General features: G+C 42.1%; 1 protein-coding gene and 1 long non-coding RNA gene across 2 annotated transcripts in view; one reads left to right on the forward strand and one right to left on the reverse strand.

The window, feature by feature from the left end:
* Positions 1-21,164, reverse strand: part of LOC133466948 (uncharacterized) — a 42,230-nt gene that overhangs the window by 14,899 nt on the left and 6,167 nt on the right. The window contains exon 2 of the long non-coding RNA XR_009785082.1: positions 13,405-13,497. This is a non-coding gene — a long non-coding RNA (uncharacterized LOC133466948). The remainder of the gene's footprint in view (positions 1-13,404; positions 13,498-21,164) is intronic.
* Positions 1-21,164, forward strand: part of LOC133466946 (phosphatidylinositol-binding clathrin assembly protein-like) — a 30,210-nt gene that overhangs the window by 3,369 nt on the left and 5,677 nt on the right. The window contains exons 2-17 of the mRNA XM_061751199.1: positions 7,749-7,891; positions 9,489-9,564; positions 10,427-10,529; positions 11,037-11,130; positions 11,232-11,343; positions 11,590-11,696; positions 15,371-15,456; positions 17,465-17,567; positions 17,650-17,783; positions 18,193-18,287; positions 18,358-18,471; positions 18,540-18,570; positions 18,651-18,792; positions 19,282-19,305; positions 19,448-19,504; positions 19,595-19,714. Coding sequence (XP_061607183.1) covers positions 7,749-7,891; positions 9,489-9,564; positions 10,427-10,529; positions 11,037-11,130; positions 11,232-11,343; positions 11,590-11,696; positions 15,371-15,456; positions 17,465-17,567; positions 17,650-17,783; positions 18,193-18,287; positions 18,358-18,471; positions 18,540-18,570; positions 18,651-18,792; positions 19,282-19,305; positions 19,448-19,504; positions 19,595-19,714 — 1,541 coding nt within the window. The remainder of the gene's footprint in view (positions 1-7,748; positions 7,892-9,488; positions 9,565-10,426; positions 10,530-11,036; positions 11,131-11,231; positions 11,344-11,589; positions 11,697-15,370; positions 15,457-17,464; positions 17,568-17,649; positions 17,784-18,192; positions 18,288-18,357; positions 18,472-18,539; positions 18,571-18,650; positions 18,793-19,281; positions 19,306-19,447; positions 19,505-19,594; positions 19,715-21,164) is intronic.

Genomic DNA, 21,164 nt, shown 5'->3' on the forward strand with positions numbered 1-21,164 from the left:
ACAACGTGTTTGTTTTTCTTGATGTAAAAAGGGAGGCATCTATTTTAGAGGACTGCTTATTTGTCTGAGAGATGTACATTGGTAGGCACTGCTGTTTTGGTTAGCAATTGAGTTTAAATGGGCTCAGTGTGTGTGAACAATAGCATCTATGAACTGAGATTATTATACAGTACAGTGATTGGAAAAGGGAGGCATCCATGATAGGGAGACGTTTCTTTGTCTGAGGCAGGCATTTGTTCTGCTGTTTTGTTTATCAATTGAGTTGAAATGGGCTAAACCTTTAACTATTTTGTGAGTCAACAATAGTGGCTATGAACTGTGATAATTACAATTACTTCCGATAGTTTTATGGATTGGAAAAGGGAGGCGTCTATTTGAGGGAGGCGTTTATTATTCTGAGAGATGTGATGTGATCGGTGCTGCTGTTTTGGTCACTAGTTAACTGCACTGTGTGTCAACAATACTTCAATACTGTAATTGGAGTTATTGCCTATTTGGCTGAGTGGGAGTATTTACTTGAGGGAGGAGTTTATTTGTCATACCTGGATGTTGCACCCGGTCACTATAATTGAAACGTGTCTATTTGAGGGACGGACACTATTTGAGGTAAACAGAACCTGTACTGTGCAATAATGATTTGAAATAGAGAGCAGATAGACCTAAAGGTGTAACTAATTTGTGTCTAGTGAATGCATAGAAATATCGAGTATATACTAATGTTTCTATTCAATGCGTAATGAGATGAAGTGCTAATGTGCAGCATTCTGATTGGATTCAGTCCTTTATTGTTGTTCTGGCCGCTGGCATAGTGGCCCTACAGTTACTAAACAACACAAAGCGATCCACCCTAATACCATAAATGTCACTGCAGCCACAAGGTTTTCAGAGGACGTTTCATCACTGGGGCGGCGACCAAACGTTTGGAAACAGGGCGATTTTCTGATTAAATGAGCCGGTACGAGGCTACATGAGGTTTTTGCTTGTGATCTGACTAATTCTGACCATTAGTGGGTTTAGAAGCTTGAAGTAGAGACGGCGCGCTCAGCTCGACGCATTCTCTTTTGTTTCCACGTTTCCATTTGGGCCATCTAGATGCGCTTTTAAGGTCAGGCAAGGACACGGGGAAGAGGTGTGTTTGCGATGAGCCGATTGCGTGGGTTCGAGCCCCTCGACAGGCCGCTGTAGATCAGCGAGAATGTAAAGGAGGCCCCCCCGACGAGGCAGTCTTTGTGTGTTTGAGCAACAATTCATGAGACGAGTCTGCTCCCGCTCAGCTCGCCTCGTTAAACGGGATCATAAAGAGGAGACGCGTACTTGCTTCTGCTAAAGAATCGGTCGCCTGCAAATGGAACGGAATCAATGGGGATGAAAATAATGAGACGCGTTCTTCTTGTCGAGGGGGATTAAAACACACACATCCCTTGTCTGCAGACGAGTGCAAACAATGCAGCGGAACCTTTTTTTTTATCAACTGTACAAGCAATGTTCTGAGTAACATTTTAATGTTCTTAATGGACATACAAGGGTAAAAATCAGTCGGCGATGTAATATTGAAATAATAAAACACTATTCTAAGCAGCTTCTAGTGGTGAGCATGTCTGCCCCACAGTTCTGAGGCCTTCTTGTGTGGTGCTTGTGTGGAGTTTCTCCGCGTATTCCTTCCACATTTCAAAAACATTGCACTAATTCAATTCAATGCTACTTTCAGGTAGCTTTTGGGGACAAAGATTTTTGCAATAAATAAATAAACAAGCTCTAAAAACGCAAAAGACATCTTATCCATTAATGCTGAATGCTAATGGCCTCATAAAAGTCTTGTCTCTCATTTTTTAAAAGTGTAAAATGTGATAACTATGGATAACAAATGGCAACGGAAAAAGCTAGTGGCTAGCACTAGCAGCTAAGGTTAGCATTAAGCAACACCGCCAATCTCTTCTGCCTCACAAAAATAACTAGTTTGCAGCAGTTGACGACACTGTAGGACTTTCTTTTAGCCTCACAATCATCCCTGAATTCTAGCTTGTATTCTTGTTTGAACACCCCTGTTGAAGCTCAGATTTTGAAAAAAAGTGTCACAGCGCTACCGGCGGGTAACGTTAGCAGTTTCCGGCTACAGAGCTGGATTTCACTGTAGTCGTGTAACTTCCAGTGTATATTCTTCTTTTAAGAGTCCTTATTAAAGCGATGATTTTGACCCTCTGGCCTCTATTATGAACATTTGTGTCCACTCCGCTTCCTTTCTTGAACCATTTTAGCTGTTTTCAACAAATGTATCATTAGTTTTCTTTAAGACTCAACACTTGAAAATTGAAGATTACATAATTTTATCAATTTTGGAGACAAGGAAGGAATTCCATGTAATATTCTTAATTTCCATAAGAGGGGGTTAATGGCTTTCTGCACGACAATGGAGCAAATTTATGACACTTTTTTTTTTTTAAAGTGGAGATACCCTCATCTGACCATGGAGAAAACAAATATTTTAATTTAAGAAGTGGTGGTTAGGCTATATAAACATAATTGTTTTAGGTTGATTTACAACTTGCACAGTTGTGCAAACAAACAGGATAAAATAATAAAAATGAAAAAAATATTTTATAAAAATAATAAGAAGTGTCCAAAAACAAGAGTTAATTATTTGCAACTTGCTGAACTGTTTCGAAATCAGAGTTTTGTTGCATTCATATTTTGCAGTGTTGCAGTGCGATAAGAAATTCAACATTGATGTCCAGGGGAAATATTTTTTTTATACAGTCCAGATGTTCAGATGTTATGGATCCCGCCTCACCAAGCCCGGTGGCACTTTGCACTAAAGCCGTGATTCATTGTTGTCTCTCCAAGCTTTGCTGCTCATTAACCCGGTCGGAGCGGGCTCTCATCAGCACCGTCTTGGTATCGTGACCTTGACAAAGAGAGATAGAGGCTGGGGGAGGAGGGGCGGACTCTGTGACTATTTAAACCCTCACAACTATTTACAAAGCGTGGCGAATGATGAGCACGTCACACCGAGTAAGTGGGATTTCATTAAGCCGCGGCCGCTCGGAGGAGATCCGGTGGAACGTGTCATTGGGCCCAGAGTGACCACTCACTGCACAGCGTGATATCGCACATACAGCTTGATGTTGTCGTTTGAATACAAGGCTTAATCAAACATCGTCTCGATTTCCATGTAAATGAAGGATTAAAAAAAAAGATAAAGTAGAGACGTTATGGAAAATTGACTTTTTTATGGCATGTATACACAACGGAATACGGTGGTGCCTTGAGATACTAGTGTAATTCATTCTGAGACCGTGTAACTCAAAACACTCATATCTCTAATTATCTATACCAGTGAAATGAATGGAAATGCCGTTAATCTGTTCCACCCTCCCAACTCGAAAAACAACCACAAAATTTGGAATGTATTTTGTAATAAGGAAAATAGTACTCTATAAAATTTCACTTTATAAGAAAATAAAGCAACAAAATATTTATATAGGTGGCACGGTGGACGACTGGTTAGAGCGTCTGTCTCACAGTGCTGAGGACCGGGGTTCGATCCCCGGCCCCGCCTGTGTGGAGTTTGCATGTTCTCCCTGTGCCTGTGTGGGTTTTCTCCGGGCACTCCGGTTTCCTCCCGCATCCCAAAAGCATGCATGGTAGGTTAATTGACGTCTCTAAATTGCCCATAGGTGTGAATTTGAGTGCGAATGGTTGTTTGTTTATGTGTGCCCTGCGATTGGCTGGCGACCAGTTCAGGGTGTACCCCGCCTCCTGCCCGATGATAGCTGGGATAGGCTTCAGCGCTTCCGCGACCCTTGTGAGGATAAGCGGCTCAGAAAATGGATGGATGGATATTTAAATAGAACGTAAAAGAATTAAATGGTGGTTGTACTTGACACCCAGCATGTAGACTGGAGAGCAACACTGGTGTGGCCGCTTTAGAGTGCCTCGTTGTCGGCTGTGAGTCACACAGAGCAAGACGGAGGAATGACAGCCAGGATGTGAACCTGGGCTTTAAATATTAATATAAACTATTTTACACTTCTTGTACAGTAATATACAGTGTACTATACTAATGTATGTTTTAGAAATCAAATGTGGACCTTGAGCACAAAAATTGCTTCCAGTTAGTGCATTGCTACTTCCATGAGTGAAAATACTTTTATTGTCCATACGGGTGCTCACGTTTCTTCTCCACATTCCAAGCTCTGCTGTAATCTCAAAGCTCAGGCTCCACCCTCAGTCGTCATGGTAACAAAAGCCAGACTCACCATTGCCCTTGCAGTATATAGGGTGGCTCACTTTAAAGCAATATGATGTGTTAAGTTAGCGTACAATAACCTTTATTCTTTTGACAAAAGCAGTCACAGGCATGACACCCGCGAACGTCTTGAAGTTATGAAAAAAAATGCATGTCTCATTTAAACTGTATTGTGCCCTTCCTGTGTGTTTCCTCTCCCAAAAATCAGCGGCCACAACCATGCAGTAGATGCTTTATTATGACCCTCCGGTTATCCACACTTCCACGCACCAGTGAGTAACACAGCATTACCAGACAAAAAAAAGCACACAGATGAGGGCAGTCGATTTTAGTCCTTTATCGGGACCCGTCCTCCAATTTATTATAATATATTTAAGCTCACTTTTGACATTTTTTCCTCATAGGAAATAATGAAAATTTGATTAATTAACTTTTATATTTCACAGTACAGGCACTGTTTCCAACAAAATTAATGCCATATGAGTATATACATAGGTCACCTGTTGCTAAAATTGTTAAAAAAATAAAAAAGTGGGCTCACCCTTGACTTCGATGGCATGTGAGGAATATGTATGGGTCATCTCGCAACATTCTTGTCATACAAGTGTAAAAAAGAAGTTAGTCACGGTGAACGGTAAAATGTTGAACTTGTGTACTCAGCCTCAACTTTTAGCTGAGCAGCCAGAACGGAGACACATTGTGCCACTCTCCAACACCGAAATAATTTCCATCATTTCCATTGGTAACAAAACACTTGTGGAGTTTATGCTTTACTCCGATACTCACTCACTCACTCACTCACTCACTCACTCAGATAGACAGACACATAGATAGATCCATAACCAACCATAATGTAGTTACCAGATAAACTAACAGTTAGCCTAGCTGCTCTATTTCTTCTTTGAATTTTCCGTCACTCTGGATGCACTGTGGCACAATGCTGCCTCTCACAGGTCAGCCTTGGTGCGACGACAGACATCTGGTTCGGGCGACGAGATGTGTGGTTGTCGGTGATTTTTAACAACTACAACTTGGTGATGATCACATACATAAGATGTGGGTGACTATTAAACAGGTTTAATATTTATGATTATCGGCCTGACTGAGCATAGGAGGGAAACTTCTCTCTTAACACACCCCACACTAGTGTTTTGCGCTAAAAAGGCCAGTTTTCACTTGAATCAATTACCCTAGCGGCATCGTCACCACAATTCGAGTGTAAATAATATTAAAAACTAGGGATGGGCACAATAATTGATTGTACACTATGAAACTGATTATTGATTAATCGTGTCTTGAAGCAGCACTACATTACAAAACAACACACACCACAGGATACCCTCTCAGCATAATCGTTCAGACATCTGGCAAGCTGGTCTTTGTTGATTTAAAATGTAAGAGAAGGAAAATGCTACCTTGCTTTAGTGTTTTGCTCGAAAACTGTTTATAAATGAATCAATTACTTTCACACCACTGTCACATTTGTAGTGTAAAGTGGAAAACTAAGGATGGGCATAATAGATTGTCGACTGTGTGAAATTGATTGTCGATTAATTGCTCAAGATAATCTTTTAAAAAAACGATTGGGCGTTTGCTGACTTTGATCGCAATTGTCAGCGTGCATGTACCCCGATAAAGTGTCTGCACCAGTGCTTTTCTATGAGGGCTACCATTAGAATAAGCATGTTTGAAGCACACGTTTCCACACGTTCCACCATTTTGCCTTTGTGTAGACACGCCGGATGGACGTCTCGGGAGGGCGAAACGTCGAGTCAACTCGGGTTTTGTTCCTTTTCATCTCAACGGGAGGGGGGAAAAAAATGAGGTTAATTATTCATCGCAGGCCTATTCATTTTCCTCACATTATGCGTCGAGGCATGTCGATTGAGTGCCACCGCTGGATTGACTTTATAATGTAACTCTCCATCTTCTGCCGGGATTATCTATTGACGTGCTTGGTGAAAGAGAGCCTTGGAGTTACTGCCAGCCAATGGATTTGTCCACGCAGCTGCGATTCCCTTCCTGTACCTCAGCTATCGTTAAACAATCATTTGCTCATCAATCTTTTTCTCGTATTGAACCCGTATGGATGTATACTTCACCGCACTCTCCTCATAAATGATGACTTTGGCATGCGACCCATTTATTTCCTCCATAGTGGCTAACAGTAAGTACAGAGGTGGATCTTAAAGGCTCGTAAATGTCAGCCGTGCTCATTTCCAGTACTCGTTGATCTCGGCATGCCCCCCCCCCCACACGCAATGCTTGTTTGTTGTCGTTGCAGACAATACTGCGGACTTGTATACGATGCTGCTGACTATCCTTGCCACTGTCCAGATTAATGTCTTTGTACTGTAGTTATCTACGGTATATGTATGCAATTATCTATATACAATGTAAGCAGTAAACTAATTATTGATACATGAATTCTCATGTGACATTACAATGCTGCTGACTATTCTTGCTGTTGTTCACATTCACATCTCCATAAATTGTATTAGTTAGCTAGATACACAGTAATTACTTATCTACTATATACAGCACAAGCAGGAAACTAGTTATTGATACATGTATTTTTATGCGAGATACAATGCTGCTGACTATTCTTGCTGCTGTTCACATTTAGTTTGTTGTTTTGTATTAGTTATCTGATATACAGTACCCAAGCATTAGACTAAGTATTGACACATATTTAGTTTTTTGTATAATATATACAATGCTGCTGAATATTCTCACTGCTGTTCACGTTATTATATCGTATATGTTATCTACTGCATATATAAGCAATAAACTAGTTATTTACACATGTATTTTTATGTGACATACAATACTGCTGACTGTTGTTGCTGCTGTTCACATTCATGTCGCTATTTTGTATTAGTTATCTGTATACATAAGCAGTGGACTACTTATTGATAGGTCTTTATATTGTTTGATTTATTTACTGTATCTATAAGCAATTATCTAAAGATAAGCAGTAAACCAGTTGTTGACAAGTATGTTTTATGCTACATAGAATGCTACTGACAATTTTTGCTGCTTTTCACATTCAAACATGTTCATTGCATTAGTTATCTATATACTATATAAGCAGTTATAATCAGTAGACTACTTAATTGTACAAGTATTTTTTGATGCTACAAAGTTGCTGACTATTCTTGCTGTTGTTCACATTTACGCATGTTTTGTGTTAGTTATCCTAAATACTGTAAAAGCAGTTATCAGTATATAGGTAATAGAATAGTTATTGATACATGTATATATTTTTATGGTACATACAGAACAATATTGCAGACCATTATTGCCATTCATATCTGAATTTAAAGTACTTATTATTCATGAAGTTGCCACATACATTGCTTGATGTTGTAAATATGTACATAGATACGTTTGCATCTTTATTTTCCTTGTGCGCTTCTACTGTCCACTTTACTGTTGTGAAATCACAATTGCCCCACTGTGGGATTAATCAATGCTTATTGTATTCTATTCTATAATGCAGATCTAATCCACTGCACCAACGAGCTGAATGTCAGCATCCCTCACCTGGCGGACACGCTACTGGAGCGCACGGCCAGCAACAGCTGGATCGTGGTCTTCAAGGCGCTCATCGCCACGCATCACCTCATGATGTACGGCAACGAGGTGAGGGCACGGAACGGACCACGGGACGACACACACCTATCAATAGTTAGTTCTGTGCTTTATACACTCTTTCTATAATCATAATAAAAATAACTTAGAATTACATAGCGCCTTTCATGGAACCCAAGGCGGCTTTAAGCGTGTGGACAGACATTTTGTTTGAAAATGTCCAGCAATGGTGATTTTGTATGTGAATGCTATTTTTCATACAAATATTTATAGTCATTACGACAACTACTGCATTAGTGTAGGATAGTGATAGATTACATTCCGAATTGATTACAAATTAGGTCGCCACCATAGGAATGGAATTTCATAATCAATCCTAATCTGGCATGTTTTAGGCAGCGAGGTTTCCACTTAAGTAAACAAACTACAGTGTCCCCCTGCCTGTAAACTACATAGAAATTCACCTATTAGTGGATTATCGTAATTCGCTGATTTTGTGCTGTTTCTGAAATGCATTGTTTCTGAAATGCCCTAAAATGCTACAAGATGTCACCAAAGCCCTGTCTAATAGAAAAGTAGAGCTTTGGCATCATCTTGTAGTGCCAAGCAACTATGTTGGAGTGAGAGGAGGAACTTCTATGAGATAGGTCAAAGCCCGGAATAGAAAAGTAGTGGTCTGTCGCCATCTTGAGGCAATTATAAGTCAACAAGCTCTTCCTTAAACGTTGGCTCTAAATACTGCAGCTCACCACTTAACTGGAGTACATAAGAGGGAGCACAGAATTCTGGCCTCCCTCCACTGACTGCCTTTGCATTTTAGGATTCTTTATTTGTTTTCAAATCTCTAAACACTTAGCCCCGCCCCGCTCCGCCTTAAGTGTCTGAGCTACTCCATCCCTACGCTACTCGAAGGTGGCTCAGGTCGATGGACCAGCTGCTTCTGGAGGTACCGAGGTCTAAGCGGAAACTGAGAGGGGATCAAACTTAATCTGCTGCTGATCCCATGTTGTGGAATGACCTCCCTTCTGTACATATGAGAAGCCACCTCACTGCTCATTTTTAAAACTCGTCTTAAAACCCATTTTTATTCTTTGGCTTTTAACTCGACACAAGACTATCTGTTTTAGTTTGTCATTGTTTTGAACATTTTATTGTTTGCACTATTTTGTTTCAACTGTTTGATATCTTATGTTTATTTTTTATTGGTGTACAACACTCTGTTCCAGCTGTGGTTGTTTTCAAAATGCTTTACCTTTCTTAAAGTGCAAAACTTTTTAAAGGTGGGCATCGATTACTCGCGGATTTTCGCTATTCGCGGCAGGGCTCGCCCCCTACGCTCCGGACATTACTGTAGATACTTCCACATTTATATAACAGCTATGCTATTCCAAATAATATGACATTGCAGGATTAACAAATGCAGATATTGTGTCTGCTGGTGTAATACTTTTAGTGCATTGGGGCCAATTTTACATACAGAGTCTTTTATTAGGTCTACATCCTTAAAAGTCATTCAGAAGAGTTGAGGTCTTAATGTGGACAAATGATACCTCTCGCTCATAAACTCCTGTCTGCAATAGCCCAAACGACGTGGAACACCAGCACGTCGCAGACTCCTCCCTCTCTTCTCTTCTCTCTCTTCCCTCAGAGACTGATGCAGTACGTCGCCTCCAGAAACACGCTCTTCAACCTCAACAACTTTCTAGATAAGGCCGCGCTACAAGGTGATTTATGACCCCCTGTGACTCAGCAGAGCTGTCTCGGCCCTTCCCAGCACTGTAACGCTGTCGATACGTCTGTAGCATGTGGGCAAAAAGATTGGGAAACACCTAATCAATCAGGGATATTTGGGTAGACTTGAGAGGGGTAAACACAAACTGATTTTTAACATCTTAATGGGTTGGGATTTAAAATGTGACAGACCCCACACATGACGACGAAAAAAATTGCCTTGTGTCCTTACTGCTCTCCGTGGGTGGTATATTGGAGATGACCAATACAGCACAGCGCACACATAACGATATCGCCACTGAAAATCGTGAGTCTCCTCGCACAAAAAAGGCATATATCGTGGTACGATTGTCGGGCTCCACTGTTTTCTGAGCAGATCGAGGAGGAAACACACCACACAGTCCAGGATAATCATCAGGATAATTGCGCCTTTGCCAACTTTGGCTTCAACCATTGTCCGATCATATCGTAGCAGAATAACCAATTTCAACATAACTCACACCATAGTATAACCATCACGGGAATCTTTTAGAGACCTCTGATAATCGGGCCTTTGCCGACTTTGATCGGAAGGGTGGGGGGGAATGCTCAGGTTTGTTAAAAGTACTCTATGTGTAATCTGACAAGCGGGCCGTTGCTGAATTTGATCGGGTATGTGCATATGCAGCTTTAGTTATCCCTGAAATCTTTTGTCACATTTTAGAATTTGTCATCTTACCCAGACATTTTCTGACATATTTGGTCGACTGCATGCTCCGAACTCTATTAAACAAGGTCAATAATGGTGTGCTTGGATGAGTTTGGTGTTCATTTTCTAACACTAACACCCCCACACCCACCTACCACTCCCTTCAGGATACAACATGTCCACCTTCATCAGACGCTACAGTCGCTACCTGAACGAAAAAGCCATGTCGTTCCGGTTAGCAGCAGTGGACTTCACCAAGATGAAGCGAGGGTAATACACTTACATACATTACATACCACCACAATCACAAACATACTGTTTGCAGTACCTCCAACAAGGAGACTACGTGGAATTTTTTTGTGTGCTACTTCCTGTCTAGTTTTGGATCATCAGTAATCCTATATCTAGTTACGGATAGTAATTGACACTGTCATCCGGCTGCTTGGTGACGAAGTGCTGCCTCCACGAGTGAAAATACAATGTGATGTTTTGACTCTCTTTACGGGCCCTGGCCTTGTTCTCCTCACTCCGGGCTAGTGGTCGCAGGCTCGCATAGTCGCGGCGCCTTGCTCTGCCCCCGAGTTGTCATGGTAACCAAAGTTGTACTCGGAATTTAGGAGAGCGGGATGAACAGGAGCTCATTTGCATGAGACAGGACCACCCCCTTAAAATAGGCTATTGTATGTCACCGTTAATGATGACATTACATTAAATATGTATTAAGCGTGTAAAGGAGATGCAAGCTAACAACGTGTGTGTGTGTGCATGTGTTACCAGGGCCGACGGCGTAATGCGCACTATGAACACAGACAAGCTGATTAAAACGCTGCCAATCATTCAGAACCAGCTGGATGCGTTGCTGGATTTCCAGGTACCACTTGATACAAAACAGCGCCATCATTGGGTGCGATGATGCCATACGACCTCACTTTGTGTGTGTGTTTGTGTGTGCGTGTACACGCCGACCCGCAGCCTAACTCCAACGAGCTGAGCAACGGAGTCATTAACACGGCCTTCATGCTGCTCTTCAAAGATTCCATACGGTTGTTCGCCGCATACAACGAGGGTGTCATCAACATGCTGGGTAAAAACTACTGTACAGTCATTGGCCACTTCATTAGGTACACCATGCACAAGCTTGTGACAGACCGCAGCCAAATCTGTCATCTGATCCTTGGGGTATTTTGATGAAAGCATGTTACAGACACTTGGAAACTCCTTTAAATTGTGTGTGTGTGTGGGGGGGGGGGGGGGGGGGGAAATGCACACTATGACTCCTTTAATGACAACATCGTGTGACAGTTCTCATATTGTGCTCCTCCCTACACAGAGAAGTACTTTGACATGAAGAAGAATCAGTGCAAAGAGGCACTGGAGCTCTACAAGACCTTCCTCAACAGGATGACTAAACTGTCCGAGTTTCTCAAAGTGGCCGAGGTAACGTTTGGGACGGGCCGGGGTCCTCTGAGGAAGGAGTTAAAGAGCGCGGGAATGGAAGAGGAGGAGAGGGCGGGAATGTCGGCTGAAAGCCAGTTTAGATTTGCTCTGGGCTTTCTCTTCGAACTTTCTTGATTGTCCTGCGGGGGCATATCTCGTTATTTGTGGGCCCAAGGCAAACACAGTCATTGGGCCCTCCTTTTGACAACTGATGTTAATCATCAACTAAAAAGTGTGAATTTGAGAAAATGATCGTATTTCCTCCGCCACTTGAGGATTATTATCTAACAAGTGAATCATCTCAACACAAACCATAATAAGAACATTAATCAACTTTTAATATAGTTTAGTTTCGCTCGCTTTAATACTCTTGGTGATGAAAAGTGTCACTCATGTCTACGGATGGGAATCGATTCCTAACAATAGTGTGTTTGCTCTCCTGGGAATTCTGCTAATTGATTCGTCGTGGAGAAGTTTTGATAAAAACAAAAAAACAAACAACAAAAAATCTGTATGTTTTTCTCTTGCCTTCTCCTCTGCTGCACTGGGATAACTCCGCTTTATTTTCATCACTACGCACCAAACAATTTGTTTTGCTACCCTCTTCCTGAATCAAGTTTTCACATGAGCAGTTAGAAATGGGTCGGGGGAGCACTCCAAACGATCATGATAGATTAAGCATTTTTTAACACGTGAATTAAACCCAAAACAATAATTGCTTTAAATCGAAGAATACTTCTATGAATCCATTTTTATGAGATGTTTTGGAGGGTTGTGGGGCCGGAAATCTCGGGGGACCAAGGGAAGTGCCTGTGTTTGCCTAATAATAAATTGCCCCCTGCTCTCCGGAGCGAGAGGAGGGATTGGGTCCGATATTAACAGCTGAGTCAGAAGAACACTAACACAGAGCGTCCACTGGAGGAAGCTCTGGAACGCTGCCTGTTTAAAAGGCCTGCGCTGCATGCCCATGCCTCTTTGCCCTTTCTATCCTTCTGTCTTCCTTCTCTTTGGTAACGACCCAGTTAGTTAGTACTCGCACTTACAAGGCATCCTCACCACTTGCTTTTTGCTCCCATTTCGGAAGAAGGTTTGGGAAGCAGACTAACGTTGACTTGAAGGAGCCATTCATGTCTTAACTTCAATGTGTGTATGTGTGTATGTGATCCTTCCCTCCTCTTTTTTTTTGCGTTCAAAGTCAACATTAGTTGTCACGTGACCTGTCGTCTCGCCTTGCAGCATTCATTTTAAACAGTGTGTATGTGCACATGTATTATTGTGTATGTGTGTATATAGGTGTTTGTAGGCGTGTGCATGCGCCCTCCTCCCTTCCTCCCGTGTTGTCTTTTTATTTGTGTCAGGCTCTGCATGGAGTAATGAATGCTCAGGTTTGATTCTTCTTTCTCCCTCCTCCTCCTCTGCCTCCGCACACCTTATCCCTCCCCGCCTTCTCTTTTTTTTCTTCCAAAACTCTATAGTCTGTTTGCTTTACTCCTTGTTTTGTTATATTTGGTTCATTTTTATTTTGCCTCCCTCCTTCCTCCTCTTCCCTTCCTCCTTCCTTTTTTTTGTGACACAGCGAGTTGGGATAGATCAGGGCGACAGCCCCGATCTCACACAGGTCAGTCCGCATCTCATCTCAAGCCGCCAATCGAGCAGCGTCGAAAAATCCATAACGCTTCATTCTCAAGCGCTCCCGTTCCCTACTCACCCTACAGACCTGCCCACACTGCAGCTGGCCCTCTCTTCTTCACTTCTCCTTTCACGTCTCCTTTTTCTCCCGCTTTAACGTTTCAACTCACTTCTAGAGAGAAGAGAAAATACAAAAAAGGCACAACACAATTTACACTAAAAGGGACAAATAATTTCAAATTACATTCACTTTGTGGTCAGAAGAAACATTTCTGAAGGTTACATTTGATTATTTTTTGTAGGCTTCCAGATACACCATATGGACAAAAGTATTGAAACCCCTGGTCATACAGGGGTACACTCTGGCCAAGTGGCGCTACCTCCAGTTGTCCTGGAAACGAAAGGCGTACTTAGTTGCCATTAGCCCTGCAGTAGAGGAGGCGGGGCGAGCACTGGGTCACTTGCATGAGACAGGACCTCAAAATAGTATTGATATTGCTGAATGTCAAAAAAGAAAAAAAGTCTTGCCATGCCATTCTATTGTCGAAACTCCATTATGAATTATTTTAACAGGATGAAATGTACAATTTTGTACGTCTGACTAAATAAGCGTCATTTATTAATTCAAAATGGACACCTTACTATAAGGGAGTCCAACCCTGTGACATTTGCCAACCAATCAACGAAGATGTAATAATAATAATATTGGAGCTACCAGCTATACCAAAACATTACTTCAGAAAAAATATACTGGTATATCAGTATTATAAATGATATTCAATGCTATAGATTAAATTAAAAAAAAAGTAATTCCAGCCATTTCCTAACTTGAAAATTTGTGTTTTATAGTAAGTGTGTACAGTATGTGCGTCAATACAGTACTTGTGGCCATATGGTGTATTTCTCCATCAGCAGGGTTTATGATATGTCAGGATTAAAAGATGACATGCTTTTTTTTTTTTTTTTGACGGAACACACAAACAAAGAGCACAACTCAGTCCAATAGAGAAACAGGTCCCTTTGCATTAGCTGTGGGGAGAGCAGCGAATGGTTTAATGACGTAGGTTTCTGCAAATATGCCTTGGACAGGCGCACATAATGTCGTCATCAGCACTACATATCACTGCCTTTGGATTTATTTATCGTTTCAACAAATTGGGATGTGATCAAGTCACTTGGTTTTTGAGTTTTGAAGCACATTGCCGTGTTTGCAGTGCTTATGAAGACCTTATACACGCCTATTCAACAACGCGCCTCTACTGAGCACTAGAAACTGTTTGTGTCTGTTTTTATTTTGAAACTTCTATAGCATATTCTCTGGAGAAGGACATCCAGAATTCACATTACTATCTTTTCCCCCTTCCCCTTTAAAAATAAGTATACAAGACATCTTTTCTTTGCCTGTTGTTGTGTGTGCGTGTATATGTGTGTGTGAGTGTGTGTGTGTGCACTGTGTTCTCTCGTGATGAAATGCAAAAATAAGCCTGGATGAAAAGATCACAGGTATCACGAAGTCCAAAAAAGCAGCCATCCTTGTTCTTGTGCTGGCCAATTGCTCAATGTGGATACCTGTTTTTTCACCAGACGTTTTCATTTCAGAGTTAACTTCCTTGGTTTCCGGTGATGTCAAATTGTTGTGGTTTCCCAACAAAATAACAAACTCCATGTTGATTTAATTTTATTTATCAGTGGAATCCAAGGGGTAACTCTTGATGTTCTGGACTGTGATTTGTGCGGTGCTTGTGTTGATTAGGACATTGGTGCTGGCAGTCTGCATGAATCAGAGGTGTGATTGTTGTGGACTCTGCATGATGGAGCTGATCTGTGCATGCCGGTCAACCAAACCTGATGAAACCAACAACAACAAAACAAAAACCAGCTGTCTTAGAGTAGATACGTTTTAAATTTCAGGGTGATCTGCTGCTTTGTGTGCGTGATGAGCAGGACAGACAAAAAGGAGTGAAAGTGTCCCATTTTGAAACCGCTTGGCTGCGAATTCTAATATGTCTTGCTTCCCTACTTTCAACCTCCCTCCTCCTCTTCAGGCCCCCAGCTCGCTCCTGGAGGCTCTGGAGCAACATTTAGCCTCCCTGGAGGGCCGGAAGCTCAAAGACCTCTCCACTGCCAGCAGGTACGCTCATGGAAAGAATGCTGAGAGTCAAGCGTCTACAATTGGGACAGCACAGTAAGCTTGTCTGCCTCGCAGTCGAGTGGTTGTGGGTTCAAATCCTAATCTAAATATTCCAGAAATATGCACGTTAGGTTCATTGAAGCAGATCCGGCTCGCCCGTTATGGGCAAATGCTCAAGCCTCCAGGAGAAATTCACCTTCAGTATAATAATATTAAAACTAGATATTATTAGTAACTCTTAAATTGGAAAATCCAAGATAGATTCAAATATAAAGCAATGCTCAATTAATGTGAATACAAATGATGTAGTAGTATTTTATGCTTTTATTTGTTGGATTTACAGCTGGCTAGCTAACCTTTTTCTTGCTTTTAATAGTCAATCAAAATACTGCTCCACTTTTATCCTACTGTAATACGGTAAAAGCGGAATAGGATTGTCAAGTGCACGTTGTGTTTATCTTTAAGTACACATTATTATTATTATTTTAAGTTATATTACATAGCGGCACGGTGGCCGACTGGTTAGAGCGTCAGCCTCACAGTTCTGAGGACCGGGGTTCAATCCCCGTCCCCGCCTGTGTGGAGTTTGCATGTTCTCCCCGTGCCTGCGTGGGTTTTCTCCTGGCACGCCGGTTTCCTCCCACATCCCAAAAACATGCATTAATTGGAGACTCTAAATTGCCTCTAGGCATGACTGTGAGTGCGAATGGTTGTTTGTTTGTATGTGCCCTGCGATTGGCTGGCAACCAGTTCAGGGTGTACCCCGCCTCCTGCCCGATGACAGCTGGGATAGGCTCCAGCACGCCCGCGACCCTAGTGAGGAGGAGCGGCTCAGAAAATGGATGGATGGATGGATATATTACATAATTTACCATTCCCATATGCCATATTAAACTGTAGTTTACTGTTTATTTACATCTTCTATTCAACATTTCACAGCTTGGGGGTTTTTTCTTTGATGAGTGAGGAATGTGGGGTTTGACCTTCTCCATGTATAAAGTGCCCTGAGACAACTTATTTTGTGATTTGGCGCTATATAAATAAGATTTAATATGTATATTATTTAAAAAAATGTTTTATATTATACCTGTACATGTATGGTAGATAACATGTATTAGGGTTTTCATTTTGATGTGCGTCAGCCTCACAGTTCAGAGGAGCGGGGTTCAATCCCCGGCCCCGCCTGTGTGGAGTTTGCATGTTCTCCCCGTGCCTGCGTGGGTTTTCTCCGGGCTCTCCGGTTTCCTCCCACATCCCAAAAACATGCATTCACTGGAGACTCTAAATTGCCCGTAGGTGTGACTGTGAGTGCGAATGGTTGTTTGTTTGTATGTGCCCTGCGATTGGCTGGCAATCAGTTCAGGGTGTACCCCACCTCCTGCCCGATGATAGCTGGGATAGGCTCCAGCACGCCCACGACCCTAGTGAGGAGAAGCGGCTCAGAAAATGGATGGATGGATGGATTTGAAATTATATTTTAGATTTTAAATTCAGTGACATAATCTATAAATTGAAGGTGCCATATTTTACCAAACCAACTTTTTCGAGTACTTGGGATGTGATATTGGCTCTATGGTGCCTCAGTAAACTAAGGTGATTTTTGAATTGAAATTGACACTTTTATAACCAAGGCCATGTTAAGAGAGTCACTCTAAATAGCCAAAATATGGGACCTTTAAGGACAATGGTAAAAACAATGCCATACACTTTCTGTGTATGTAAATAGCATTGGGTGGGGCCGACTCTGCATTGGAGATTCTAAACTGTTCCTAATTAGGAACTGGTAAAGAAAATGGATGGACGGATGGAACGGCTCAGCTTCATTTGCTGCCTTCATCTTTTTGCCGTATACTATCTTGACAGGTTCAACAACAATAATATCCCGAGTCCCACTGACAATTTCACATGAGTAAATTAAGTTACAAGCTCAGTTATAGGACAAATTAAACTCATAAGTCAAGGTACCTATGTACCTCTGTAACGTGTTTTATGTGTGTGTCACCATAAGGTCCAGCACTCTGTCCAGCACAGTGTCATCCCGCTCCAGCACTGGGATCTCCCTCAGCCGAATGGACGACAAGACGGAGAACAATAGAGTGCAGCAACACAAGGCGAGACATGTTTAAACATTTACAGTGTAGCCCTTTAACTCAGCATGCACGCGGTAGCATGATCGCCATTTCGTACGTGCAGGACGCCGGTCATAAGGCGATCGATATCCAGACGCCCAACGTGTCGCCCAGCACCCAGTCCGTGGGCAGTGCCAACAGCAGTGGAGGAGCTATGGACCTGTTCTCCAGCTCACCCCTTGTAGCTGTCAACAACCAGTGAGTCCCTATAAGAACAACATAGTCCACGTATGCACAATCCGATCCAGGATGTCGCTCAACCTCCCACTTGTTCGGCTTTAGAAATTTCCCCATTGGAATGAACGGAAATAATAATAAAACCTTCAATGTTAACTGCCATACAAGTGTAAAAAGAAGTGAATTAGTCTCATATTTTTTTGTACACACCTTTAACAATGTAGCATGGGTGGCCAGTGCCCCCAACCCCACAACCTGTAGCGTTCCATGACTCGAGCAGTAGTTCAACCTAGTTCAACTGTAGTTCTGTCGGATATCTTTGAATGCGGAACTAAGCCAAAAACACAAAATGTAAACTAAACACCTCCTGTATAGGCATCAAAGCACAGTTTGTGCATTGTGATCACTTTCTCTGTGTTCCTTCCTGCAGTGTGCCAAACTTGACCAGTGAGCTGTTCACCCTGCAACCCCATTTCACACCCCTTCAGACCACACACACTGTGCCCAACAACAACGCCTGGGGAGGTACAGTACAGATATACAGCGCAACAACAACAACAGCGTCTCCTTATAATAACAGTGGTGATCTTCTTAGGTGATTTGCTCAAGCCGGCCCCGCACACTCAGATTCACAGCTCCGGTGCCCCACTGCACTCTGGGAAGATGCTTTCCAGCGATTTGGACTCTTCATTAGCCAACCTCGTCGGGAGTGAGTATTAGATGATGACTTTGCATGGAGGTTGCTTACTTGGAGCTAATTTGCTTTACTCCTCTTAGACTTGCAGTTTGGGGGACCGCCAGCCAAACGGTGAGGTGGTGTTAAAAATGGGGCAACTGATTGTTTTTAATCATTGGTAGGATTCTTAAGTGCATGTTTTTGTGCATCAGGCCTGAGCTGCAGTGGAGTCAGCTGGTGGAGAAGAAGCCGACAGGGGGGAGTGGCTGGCAGACAAAAACCGTGTGCCATAGCACAAACTGGACTCACTCGGCCCATCCCATGGCCCCAGCGCCCATGCCCGTCCCTCAGATGGTAACAATGAAAAGCCACATAAGTGTGATGTTTAGACCAACCTTAGAGTCACTTTCCAGCAGCTAGTTTCATGAATTCACTACTAATTGACAGTTCTTTTTGGACTCTTCACGGACTCACTGGTTGCTTCTAAAGTGGCTATTGTTCCATTTCATGTCGAAATCAGAGTGGACTTGACACACATAAGGATTTAAGATTTATGACTAGGGAAGGAAAAATACCTCTCAACTCACCCTACACCAAAGGAGAAGCGGTCCGGCTAGTCTTTCAGAAACATCCGACAATCGGGCCTTTGTTGATTTTGATTGCAAGAAAGGAAACGTTCTCAAATGAGGCTTGATTTTCGGTTCCTGCTGAAGTGCTTATGCAATCTGACACAGCGAGAAATGGGGTAAAGAGTTGGTTTGTGTCTGTCAATTAGAATGCTTAATGAGCACTTAATACTGTGGAGTCAGAATAAAAATGTATTTTGTGTTTTTCTCTCCAAAGAATGGGGTTATCTACACTGGCTATGTAAGTACCCAACACACTTTACCATTTCATGTTTATGTATCTGCCTTTATATTGAGATTTAGAGGTGTTCTAGATATACAGTCATTATATATATTTATCGATATACAAGCTCTGTTATGAGGACTCTTGTCTTTCCCTACAGGCTCCAGCTCCAGTAGCTTTTCCTATGACAACCCCCCAAGTGCCTGTCTATGGAATGGTAAAGGAATGAATCAACTATTATCAGACATTATTACAGTACAGTATTTACTTTTAACCTTTTTTTAATTTCTTTTTTTACCCTGTCCAGCTCCCCCCTCAGATGAGCCATCAGATGGGGAGTGTTCCCATGATGCCCCAGCAGCCCGTCATGTACAACCAGCCGGTCCTGAGACCCACCAATCCATTCGGACCCATCCCGGGGACGCAGGTATTGAATACAGACACATCCATCCATTTATTCTAATTACATAGAAGCTAATCGGCAGATGCTTCAAGAATTGAGGAAAAATATTTAATTGATTACAGATGAGGCAGCAGTGTGCCTCACGATAAAAAGGTTTTGGCTTTGAATCTCCCTGTGCTTGCATGGGGTTTTTCTCCAAATAGTCTGGCTTCCTCTCCAAGTAGTCTGGCTTCCTCTTGCATTTCAAAAACATCCATCTTAGGACTCTAAATTGTCTACAGTTGTGATTGTGAATGATTTCTTGCCGTTACGTCCATGGTGATGAAGTGCTGACTCCATGAGTGAGAATCAGCCAGCGGTGGCTCCACACAAGCCCAATCGTGTTTGAAGGGTGACCATCCCCTGCTCTGACTGCAGCTGGGAGGAAGTCTCAGAGTCTCCAGAAACAGTGTCGAGTCGTTTTTTTGGGATTCCAGCGGGATGGGAGCAAATTTCACTATTAATCACAGAATTAGGCAGAAGCGGGAACAAAAGTCAACGGGAGCAGAACTATGACAACAAAGTCACCGGGAGCGGAAACCATGACGGGAGTAGAAACCATGGCTTACGCGGGATTCTGTAAAACTGTGGCTCGTGATTGGGAAGGAATGGGATCAATATCTGTGGGAATGGGAGGGAGCTGAATTTATTTATTTTTTTAACTCACTTAGGATTGTGAAGGAGTGGGATCAGTCTCTGTGGGAGTCTGATTTTTATTTATTTTTTCCTTAACATGCAGAATTAGGAGGGAGTTGGATCAATCTCTGTGGGAGTGGGATGAAGCGGGAATCAAAATCTACTTCCGTGTCATCCTCTAGTCTGAATACCACAGGGGGGCAAATTGTGGCATGACAGTTACCATCTGCTAGCAGGCCAGTTCCTGGTTCACATGTCAAATGATAAAATTCTACAATTTTGTTAAATTCTGGAACTCAAATGGCAGCCAATAAAATACACCAAGAAATATTTAAGATCTATATTTTTTTTGTCCTTCAGTCTGTTAGTTAGCCCTCTAGGCTACTTCCTGGTTCATGAACAATGACGCTAGAAATATATTTTTCCTGCGTATGGACTGAGTGACCTAAAAAAATTATATTAAATAACATGCACGCATTGTTATTGCCCACCTTTTAGATAGGAGGCTACCATTTGCATTCTGGAGTGGGGGGATGGGTTCCCTCGCACTGGAAACAGCAAAAAAAGAGAAATTCCAAACTGGGTATTTTGTGGATTTTGGGGGGAAAAAAAGAAAAAAAGAAAAAAAAAAAAAAAGAAAAAAAAATCGACTTCACAAAATTTCGTGCTAATTGGTTTGATCATTTTTGCTCATTCAACTAACAAATCAACAGCAATACAATAACATCAGTAAATAAGCTTAAAAGGCTGCTATATTCAACCATTGCAAAAAACAACAACAGTGCTGACAAACACCTGA

Source organism: Phyllopteryx taeniolatus, chromosome 17 (assembly GCF_024500385.1).
Source record: "Phyllopteryx taeniolatus isolate TA_2022b chromosome 17, UOR_Ptae_1.2, whole genome shotgun sequence".
NCBI classification, from domain to species: domain Eukaryota; kingdom Metazoa; phylum Chordata; class Actinopteri; order Syngnathiformes; family Syngnathidae; genus Phyllopteryx; species Phyllopteryx taeniolatus.